The following is an 11,575-nucleotide window of genomic DNA, read 5'->3' as shown; positions in this document are numbered from 1 at the left end:
TTGACCCCACATTTCTCCTCATAGAGCCCAGCCTCCCAGATAATCTGTTCTGCATATAAGTTGAAAAGGTATGGAGATAGGATGCATCCCTGGCGTATGCCCTTCCCAATTTTGAACTATGCAGTGTTCCCTTGCTCTGTTCTGACGACTGCCTCCTGGTTCAAGTATAAGTTTTGCATTAGAACAATCAAGTGTTCTGGGATTCCCATTCTTCTCAGAGTCAGCCATAGTTTGTTATGATCTACAGAGTCAAGTTATCTGATACACTCTGCTAATGGGATCTTTTATCACTTCTTCCATATCTCACTGGTGAACTAATTTTACCACTCATTATCTTTTTTCTTTCTTACAATTAACCTTGCAGAATTCACATGAATATCCGTATGAATTGCTTCATACCACATCAGTCTTCAATGTGAATGGAGGACTCTTAAGTATCTTTTGTCAGCTCCCACTGTCTATCTACTCTCAGATGGTATAAACCTTTTCTACATACTTGGAAAGGTGGAGTGTCAGAGCAGGAGAGAAAGATCTTGGATGAGGTGGATTGATACAGTGACTGTGTGGCAATGGGGCCAGGTGTGTCGGAGATAGTGAGATTGGCTCAGGATAGGGTGGGGTTCAGGGCTGTTGTTCATAAGGTTACTATGAGCTGCAGTTGATTTGACTGCACACAACAACAATAACAACAACAATCTATTGTAAGATCTATCATGAAGTACAATGCTGTGATTAATAGGACACTGAATAACAAATTCAAACCTCAAGTTGCAATACTTAAGGATGTTTGGGCAGAATATTAAATGATGCAGGAAGCATTAAAAGAAGATGGAGCTTATAATGTTGTCCAGAAATTGTCACTGTGGCTAAATTAAGAGAGGTTTTTCTTTCCTCATAGTAAATTAGTTGCAGTGATGACAATGAGGCCTGTAACACCTTTTGTAAAATTAAAGTGAAAACTACTTCAGACAAACAGAAAAACATTGACGAGTAAGGCTTATGAGATAATGTTATTAAAACTGGCTTACTATTTCTAGGACCCTGAAGTGGATGACTAATAGGGAGAAATAGTAGGAGAGAACAAGCAAGCATATCAGCATGCAGCCTAATGGAAACAAAATGTGACAGCTCTGTGTCCAGTGGCAGTATTGTTTGTGTCATACTTTGTGTCACATTTTGCAGTGTTTGGTGGTGCTCCCCAGTTAAAACAAGCTTGGAAGCAGGAGTGGCATCCACTTCTGTAAATAGCTTGCCTCTGGAAAGCCTATGAACCTGGAGAAAGGATGAAAGTCATACGTGCAATTGTCTAGGACTTTTGTTTATAGGGTGGCTATGAGTCGCCTACAACTCGATGGCATTCAGCAACAACAGGCTCTATGAGGAGGAATATGGCATAAGGACTAGAGGAAGACTCACCAACAGCCTGAGTTATGCAAATGATACACCCTTGCTTGTCAAAACTAAGGAAGGCCTGAGGCATTTGCTGCAAAAGGTCAAGAATTGCAGTCTTCAATATGGATTGAAGCTCAACATCAAGAAAACAAAGATTCTCATCACTGGTCCAATTAGCAGCATCATGCTAGATAGTGAAGAGATTGAGATTGTTAGCAGATTTAGTTTGCTTGCCTACACAATCAACACTCTTGATACCAGCAGCCAGGAAATCAAGAGACAAATTGCATTGGGAAAGTCTGCTATCAGGGACCTCTCCAGAATACTGAGCAATGATGTCAGTCTGGAGAATAAGATGTGCCTGATCTGGGGCATAATCTTCATAATTACTTGCTTTGCAACAGAAAACTGGACAATTACTAGGGATGATAGAATGAGAGTTGATGCCTTTGAACTGTGATGCTGGAAAAGAGTGTTGAATGTACCATGGACTGCTAGAATAAATATGGAGAATGTGAGACTTGGCTGCTCCTCGGAGGCAAGGATTCTGAAGCTCTGTCTGACATACTTTTGGTATGTCTCAAGGAAGGACCAGTCCTTTGAAAGAGACAACATGCTTGGGAGTGTAGAGGAACAGCGCAAAAGAGGAAGATCGTGAATGAGATTGATTGACTCAGTGACTAGGGCATTGGAGGTAGTTGTGTCAGAGACAATAAGGTTGGCTAAAGGTAGAGCAGGGTTAAGGGCTGTTGTACGTAGGGTTGCTATGAGCTGCAGGAGACATGACGGCATATAATCATGACAATGTTCATACAGATACAAGGAAGATCTGTTAATACAATTGTTACTCAAATATATGCACCAAAAGCTATAGTCAAAGAGGAAGAAATTGAGGAATACTACCAACTTTCGCTTTCTGAAATTGACAAAATATACAGTCAAGATGCACTGATAACAGTTGGTGACTGGACTGTGACTGCAAACATCTGAAATAAAGTAGAAGGAATGGCAGTTGGAAATTATGGACTTGGGAACAGGAATGAGGCTGACCAACTGACTGAGTTTTTTATATTCAATAGTTAATTCATTGCAAATATCTTTTTAAAGGAACACAAATGGTGATTATTCACATGAACATCACCTGATGGACTGACAAGAATTAGATTGACTGTGTCTGTTGAAAGAATCATGGAAGAAGCTCAATATCAGCAGTCGAAATCAACTCAGGTTCTGACTGTGTAACACACCATCAATTACTTGTGTAAGTTCAAATAGAAATTGAAGAAAATGAAAACAAGTCCACAAGAACCAAAATACAAATTTGGCCTATCATATCTGAAATTAAAAAGCATCTCAAGTGTAGGTTAGAGGCATTAAACCCTAATGTTCAAAGACCAGATGAGCTGTGGGATGAAATAAAAGATACCATCCAAGTAGAGAGCAAAAGATAGTTACAAAGAGAGGAGAGAAAGAAAAAAATGAAAATGATGTCAGAAAAGACTGAAAATTACACTGGACTGTTGAGAAGGCAAAACAAAGGGAAGAGATGCCAAAGTCAAAGAGATGAACAGAAGATTTCAAAGGGCAATTTGAGAAGACAAAACACGTATTATAATGAAATATGCAAAGAGCTGGTGTTGGAAAAGAAAAAGCATCAGTTCTGTTTTCTCAAGTTAAAAGAACTGAAAAACAAATGAAAACCTTGAGTTGCAATATTGAGAGCTGTTACAGGGAAAGTTTTGAATGATCCAGGAAGCATCTATAAAAGAAGAAATACATAGAGTCACTGTACCAAAAATATTTGGTTGACACTGAACTATTTTAGGAAGTAGTATATGATAAAAAACCAGAGGTGATGTGAGAAGAAACTCAAGCTTCATTGAAGGCATTGGCAAAAAAATAAGGTCCTAGAAATTGATGGGATATTGTTGTTGTTGTTGTTATGTGCCATCGAGTCGCTTGCGACTCATAGCGACCCTATGCACAACAGCCCTAAACTCCGCTCTGTCCTGTGCCAATTGCAATGTCTCTAACACTTCTAATCCTGATTATCCCAGTCACTGAATCAATCCACCTCATAGAGGGCCTTCCCCTCCTGCGCTGTCCCTCCACCCTCCCAAGCATGATGTCCCTCTCCAAGAACCTGTCCCTCCTCACAACATGTCCAAAGTATGTCAGACGGAGCCTCAGAATCCTTGCCTCCAAGGAGCCACCCGGTTCAACCCTTTCCAGGACAAATCTGTTTGTTTTCCTAGCAGTCCATGGTACTCTCAATACTCTTCCCCAGCACCACAGATATTAATTGATATATTTTAACTAACAGAGACAGATGTGGATGTGCTCACCAAGTTGTGCCAAGAAATCTGGAGAACAACCACTTGGCCAACTGACTGGTAGAAATTTTTATTTGTTCTCATTCTCAAGAAAAGTGATCCAACAGTGTATGGAACTTATTCAGCACTATCATTAATATTACACGCAAGAAAAATATCAATGAAGATCATCCAAAAATGTCTAGAACAGTACATTGACAGAGAATTGCCAGAAGTTCAAGGTGAGTTTAGAAAAGGCTGTGTGGCATCAAGGACTGCAGTTATAACGCCAGAAGTATCTTAGCTGAAAGAAGATAATTTCAGAATGTTTGTTTTTGTTTTACTGATTACATAAATGCATTTGAATATGTGGATCATAATAAACTATGGCTAATATTGATAAGAATGGGGATTTCAAAATAATCATGCTTATAAGAATAGGAACTTTGAAAGTTAATCAGTATAAAACAAAAATTTTATTATTTTAAAAAATAAATATACAGTTAGACCAAAAAGCTATTATATGAAAAAAGCATGGGAACACTTCATGTTTTAAAATCAAGAAAGGTGTGTGTTAGGGCTTTATCCTTTCTCATATTTAGTCCATTTGTATGCTGAGCAAATAATTCAAAGGGCTGGAATTTATGAAGAAGAATGAAGCATCAGGATTAGAAGAAGACTCATCAACAATCAACAACTTGCACTATACAGAAGATGCAACCTTACTGAAAGTAAGGAGGAATTGTAACACTTGCTTCAGAAGAGCACAGATTACACCATTGAATATGGCTTACACTGCATCATCAAGAAAACAAAAATCCTCACCACTGGACTGATAAGCAACATCAAGATAGATGGAGAAAACACTGGAACTGTCATTGACTTAAACTTAGTTGGATCTACAATCAGTATTTTGGTACCACTAGTCAGGAGATTAGAAAATATATGGCATTGGGAAAGTCTACTGTCAGGGATCTCGCAAAAGCTCTAAAGAGCAACAACACTTTTTTAAAGTCTAAGGTGCAACTGATTCAAGGCATGGTCTTTTCGGTCATCTGCTATGCGTCTGAGAGGTGGACAATGTCTAAATATGACAGGAGAAAAATTGATACCTTTTGAGTTGTGATTTTGGAGAAGAGTACAGAATATATCATGGACTGCCAAAAATACCAAACACAGATATGTCTTGGAAAAAGTGCAGCCAGACTGCCCCTTAAAGGCAAGGATGATGAAGCTTCATCTTACATACTTTGGGTATGTTGTTAGGCGGGTATTTTCCTCAGAAAGAGATATCATGTTGGAAAGGAGGAGGGTCTGTGAAAGAGAGGAAGACCCTCAATGAGATGAACTGATACAGTGACTGTGGCAATTGGCTCAAGTGTGTCTGGAATGGTAAAGTAGGAGTAGGACTGGGTCTAGATCTGTTGCTCATAGGATCACTATGAGTTGTACTTAACTCAAGGGTATCTAACAATAACAACCACCTTCTTTGACCATTCTATCGGTCACTTTACTCCCATTCTAATCACCTCTTCTTAAATTAGCTTCTCTTAAAACTGGATAAATTACGTATACTGCATTGAAGTCAATGAGGGAGAGAACAGTTTAAAAGTAATATATTTTAGGGCATTATGATTATCATAAGAGTCTGGAACGAGGGTTGCAGAGTGGAGTATACTCAGGGTGGGGGTGTGGGGTGCGGGGGGATTATATATCAATGAAGGAGTTTTTTCTTTTGCTTTTCAAAGAGAGGAGCAAACTGGGGGGAAGGGCTGGGCAGGGAGAAAAGTGCAACAATGAATGAATGGAAATCCAAAATCTCTGTAAATGTTCATTGAAATTAATAAAAAAAATTAGCTTCTCTTAAATCATTGGAGTCATCAAGTATAGACTCTATGATATTTTACTGCAACACATATTCATTAATATTTATGCATTTATCCCTGACTTATAAGTGTCTAGGTGAGTGTCTCTCCTACATTTGTGCTCATATGGATATTTTAAAAGAAAAAAACTATCTTTCCTAGTAACAGTTGAAGAAGGAGAACCTAGTGACCATTTTAGTTATAGCTCTTCAGTCCTGGCACCTCAAAGGTTTCATAATTTAACTTATATTCTTTAACAAATTCCTTTCTGATTTTTTTAAAATTTTTGTTTGTTTGTTTGTTTTCCTTTCTGATTTCTTAAACTGGCTGAGTGGTAAGTAGCTGTGCTGCAATCTATTAAGGCATGCTGTTCGTTTCCATCAGATGCTCCAAGGGTCAAAGATGGATAATCTCCTCAGTAAATCTCCCATATAATTTACTGCCCCTGAAAACCCTCTAGAGGGTCAGGTATTAGTTTGTCAGTGGCACATATGCCACCACCACCAAACTCTACTTCAGGGAGCTCTGGTAACTTAGTGGTAAGGAATTGCGTTTCCACAAAGGGAGGCAATTTGAATCCACCTGCTGTCCCAGGGGAGAAAGATGAGTGATATTCTCCCATGCAATTTACTGTCTCTGAATACCTGACGAAGGGTAATCTATAGGTTAGTTCTGACTCGACAACACACAACAACAACAACCTTTAGCTGATTTCACAACAATGCCTCACTCTATGCACATCAAAGCCAGAAGCTAAATTCATTGCTATAGAGTCAAAACTGATTCATAGCGAGCCTCCTTTAGGTTTATAAGGGTTTACAATCTTGACAATTATTTACAATTTTAATACTTGGAAATTTAAAAATTTTTAAATGTAGTCTGTAATTTAAAACTGCTTAGAACCACCATATGTGTGATTCAAGACCTTTCTGGCCCATCCATTACCTAATCCTCAAAAGTTAAGACACCTGTTTCTCTGGCATCTTCCATTTTCCCTAACAGTGTGGGCAATGCACTGTTCATACCTGAGCATTTGACGCCTGCATCTGAAAGATGACTGCAGTAGCCTCGGTCTTGCCAACCCCAGGATGAGCATTTCCACAGATGGGACTCCTTTCCTGTGCATTCCAGGTTGAACAGCCGGATAGGCCCTGATCCTTTACCAAAGAAAGCATTATGCGTAACATCGAGGGCGTGTCCACAGTTCAGCTGTTTGCACACCACATGGCCTTCATTTATATCCCAATTATAATCACAGACAGTACCCCAGGAACCCTGGTAAAGGATCTCCACTCTTCCAGCACAGCGACTACCTCCATTCACCAGGCGAAGCTGTATGTCCTCTGAAGAGAGAAAGAGAGCCATGTTAATAAAGATTTATTTAATAATTATACAGATATGAGACAGGCTATATTTTATATTGGACTGTCATTTGATGGTGTGTCATCTGTTAAATCATTCATGAAGTCTTTGACCTGGTTAGCAGTGCATCGGGGTTTTTACAGGAATGACATGGCCAGATGTCAATAAGTTTGGAGAACAGAAAATAAAATTAAACTTATTGAATAGAAACTGTTATGAAGGTCTTTTCTGTGTTAACCTTCTATTTTGTTGAATTCTAGGCAAGGATCTGAGAAGGACATACTGGAAATGTCATAATCTCTACACAAGAGGTTATTGATTTCTTAGCTCAAGAAGTTTAGTCAGAGTTGCAATCATGGACCAACAACTAGACCAATTTTTTATGAGCTTCAAATAGTGTACGACTGACTCAGAAGCTAGACTCATTGACATAACAGAGTGAAGGAAAAGGACTCAAGATCTGGGACTACTCATCAGAAGTCTTAGTTAGCAGCTATAAATCTACAACAAACCAGATTTCCTTCCTGTGTGCCATCTTCAGAGATGAAAAGTTAGTGGACCATTAGGTTGACTAGAATTTGGTGAGAGTACTTCACTTATGAGTCTAAGCAATATATTTCATATTTGGCTACTTAATTTTAAAGAACTTTTTGTAGATTGTTTAATCTTTCATGAGAGAAGATGAGAGATGACATCATTGACCAGATGTCATGCAACATTTTCTGGATTCTCTTGGGGATAATTTGGAAATTGCTCCTTTCCCTAAACAATTCAGATCTTTATTTGGACTTCATAGGAGGAATTTTTACTATTTATAAGTTACTGGAGTTCTATGTATTCTGGGAAAAACAATATGTATTAGTAAGACCACCAGAAGTTGAATTTGGTTCTATTCACTCCCCCAACAATTTGTCTCCACTGCATTATTATTCTTTCCTTTTAACATATAAATGGGGTGTTGAAAAGAGAGGTTAAATAACTCAAAATAACATTGATCGAAGCCTAGAATTTACTTCTACAAATAATGGAGGAAATCATAATTATCTGATGCTTCTGCTGGATAAAACTAAGAAAATGGATTAATATAAAAATATTTAAAGACATTTTGCAAAAGTAGTATAGATTAAGTGTGCTAAAATTTAAAATATCTATCATCTATCTATCTATCTATCTATCTATCTATCTATCTATCATCTATCTATCTCTTCCAGTGTTTGGTTTAAGATCTATGTTTCTTTTCTTAAATGAAATGTATGACTTCAGTGTAAACACCAAAGGCTGAGAATCTGGGTATAGAAATGACTGAAGTCTGTTGTCAAAAAGTAGAAAGCATTAAAACTTTGGTCATTATAGGTCATTGGAGTGATGAAACCGAGAAATGAAACTGTTATCAACATATTTTTCTCCTCAGATATACCCAATATTAAATGATGAAGGAAGGAGACTACAGAACTAAATGAAATATCTTAGGAGAGTGGACTTTTTTTTTATTCTCTTATAGCTGTGCCACCAAGGACATATAATTCTCATCTGAAAGCACTGGAATATGACATGAAAACTCCTTCAAGATTTCCAGATGAGTTCTAGGTTGTATTTATATATTTATTTCATTAGTTTCTCCTTCCCTAGCATAAAGAAAGTTGAATTCTAAGGTATTTTTAATATACAATTTCCAGATTTTTAAAAAAATATTCAAATTTCATTGTTCCACTTATTTCCCTTGTTGAAATATTAACATTGTTTAAAATACCTCTTTGAACAGTTATAATTAATTTTGGTTTTACGATTCCTCTAAGTGAAGAGAGGAAGAGTGTTGTCAATTTCTGGACTTGTAGAATCATTTACTAGAGTAACTGGATAAATGCTTGTGCTGCCACATGGGAGTGAAACAGAAGAAGAATAGCTGGTTCTATTTTATTGGGATGTCAAAAGCATCATATTCTTTTCAAATCAGTGGTCTTGGATCATGATTTGCTTAGGCAAAGCGATCCTTACTCCTCTTCATCTTTCATGTACTTTAAAAATCAACTAGAGCTTCACACTTAGAAGAAGCACAGAGAGTATAGCTCAAAAAAGAAAAATGTGGCCCAGGATTTGTGAGGCTTAAGTGATTCATCCCCATTTCTCCAATAGCTGCATAGCTGAAATATACTAGACTTAGAACTGATATAGTTCTCAGAGCTTTAATTATTTTCTTTTACATTCACGTGTAAAAATTTTATTTTATATTAGTTTGCATTCAAAGTTCATATACATTGTGTTTTTCACTATCCTTCATCACATTGTGTTTCATATAATTCCCATTCAATATATTTTATAAAATTAAACACCACTGAACTATGCCTACCATTACTCTATATTCCCATATCCCCCTAAATCTTTTCCATTTCCTTTATCCCCCTCCCTTCGCCTACCAAATTGTACAATTCTATAACTTCTCCCCATCCATAACCTTTTGCTCCCACCTCTTCCTCTCTTGGATTCCCTTTCATGTTTTACTAGTTATACGTCTGTTTTTACAATAATGGTCTTATGTAGTATTTATCCATATGAGACTGAGTTAGTTCACTCAGCATGATGCTTTCCACTTTCTCCCAAGTAATGAAGTAATTTTCAAAATTGTTGCTTCTGAGTGCTGCATAGTATTCCATTGTGGGAATGTACTACGATTTCTCAATCTATTCAATTGTGATTGGACATTTGAGCTGTTTCATGTTCTTGTGATTATAAAGAACATTATAAATTCTATGAACATTAGTACACAAATCTCAATTTGTGTCTCAGTTCTATCTTCCTTGGGGTATATTCCTAGCAGTGAAATAGCTGGATCATATGGGCTTTCTATGTTTAGCTTTTTGAGGACCTGTCAAGCTGCCTTCCAGAGCAGATGTACCATTTCCCAATGCCACCAACAGCATACGAGAGCTCCTCTCTCTCTCCTCAACCTCTCTAACATTTATTGGTTGCTGTCCTGTTAAATTTTGCCACTGCTACTGGGGTGAGATGGTATTTCATTGTGGTTTTGATGTGCATCTCTCTTATTGCCAGAGATTTTGAGAATTTCTTCATGTAACTGTTGGCCATTTGAATGTTTTCCTCTATGAAAAATCTTTCCACGTCTTTTGCCCATTTTGTAATTGGATTATCAGTCCTTTTCCTCTGGAGACCCTTTAAATTCTGTAAACTTGTTACGAGACCCTTGTCTAAGATGACATTGTTGTTATGTGCTGTTGAGTTATCTCTGACTTGCAGCCACCCTGTGTACAAAAGCTCTGAACCTTGGTCTATTTTGGTCCAATTTCTTTGTCTCTGACATACCTACCTCCATTACCCCAGTCACTGAATCAATCTATCTTGTCCAGGGTCTTCCTCTCTTGTAATGTACCTCCACCTTTCTAAGCATGATGCATATCTCCAAAGACTGGACTCTCCTTGCAACATGCCAAAGTATATTAAATGGATCTTCAAAAATCCTTGTTTCCAAGGAGCAGACCTGTTTCACCTTCTCCAGAGCAGACCTCATTTTTCTCTTATCAGTCCATAGTATGTTCAATATTCTTCTCCATCACCACAACTCAAAGGTATAAATTCTTCTATCATCCCTAGTCATTGTCCAGCTCTCTGATACATAGCAAGTAATTGCAAAGACCATGGCCTGGATAAGGTGCACCTTAGTCTCTAGACAGACATAATTTTTCTACCTAGTCAGTAGGTTTTCTTTTCACTCAGTTGGAAAAAGGTGCAATGCACACAGGGGTATAATTTTTAAAAGGTCCTGATCACCAATTTTATCTTCTCATGGTTGTGTATTTCTGCTGAAATAGAAATTTCCAGAATTTAATGTAAAAAATAATCTAGTATATAAAAAGAGGGGACTATGTGGTAAATAAACAAAGCAAAAATCAGAAAATGAGAAAAGGTAGAAGTACAGATGATAAAGATATTGGACTTAGCAAGTTTGAATCTTCTGATCAATATATTTGGAGAAAAGCAGGAAAGGAGAGACATCAGTGAAAAGAGAAACCATTTCATCAGGGAAATAAAATGTACATAACACCAAAGGAACTGTTTCTAACAGAAGGTGAATGCTTAGAATTAGAAATTGAATGGATATGCTTAAAAGGAATTCAGGCATAACAGAATAAAGAATTAGCCCCTCAGAAATCAGGTGAATGGAAATTTTTTTTAAAAAAAATTTATTTTACTAATTTTAACTAACATTTATAGAGATTTTGGATTTCCAATCATTCATTGTTGCACTTTTTTTCTCTACCTCCCCCTAACCCCAGTTCACTCCTCTCTTTGAAAAGGAAAAGATAAACTCCTTCATTGGTATACAATCCCCCCTACCCTCTAGCCCCACCAAATGCACTCTACTATGCACCGTTAATTCTGGATTCCTGTCATGATGACCATAATACCCAATCATATATTGCTTTTAAACTGTTCTGTCCCTCATCTGTTTCAATGCAGTATACATAATCTATCTAGTTTTTCTCAGAATACTCAACACTGATCAAGAAATCTGGAGAACAACCACTAGGCCTGATGACTGGAAGAGATCTATATTTGTTCCCATTCCAAAGAAAGGTGACCCAACAGAGTGTGGAAACTATAGAACAATATCGTTGATTTCACATACAA

The 11,575-nt window shown here is 37.3% G+C and overlaps 1 protein-coding gene across 1 annotated transcript in view; it reads right to left on the bottom strand.

Moving 5' to 3' along the window:
- The window catches only part of LOC102863260, a 475,179-nt gene that overhangs the window by 221,468 nt on the left and 242,136 nt on the right, over positions 1 to 11,575 (bottom strand). The window contains exon 11 of the mRNA XM_006891348.1: positions 6,595 to 6,912. Within this exon, the coding sequence (XP_006891410.1) occupies positions 6,595 to 6,912 (318 nt within the window). The remainder of the gene's footprint in view (positions 1 to 6,594; positions 6,913 to 11,575) is intronic.

Source organism: Elephantulus edwardii, unplaced genomic scaffold (assembly GCF_000299155.1).
Source record: "Elephantulus edwardii isolate Elephantulus edwardi_28Jun2011 unplaced genomic scaffold, EleEdw1.0 scaffold00096, whole genome shotgun sequence".
Classification (NCBI taxonomy): Eukaryota; Metazoa; Chordata; class Mammalia; order Macroscelidea; family Macroscelididae; genus Elephantulus; species Elephantulus edwardii.
Note: the sequence above shows the minus strand (reverse complement) of the source record. Positions and strands in the feature narration are given on the sequence as shown.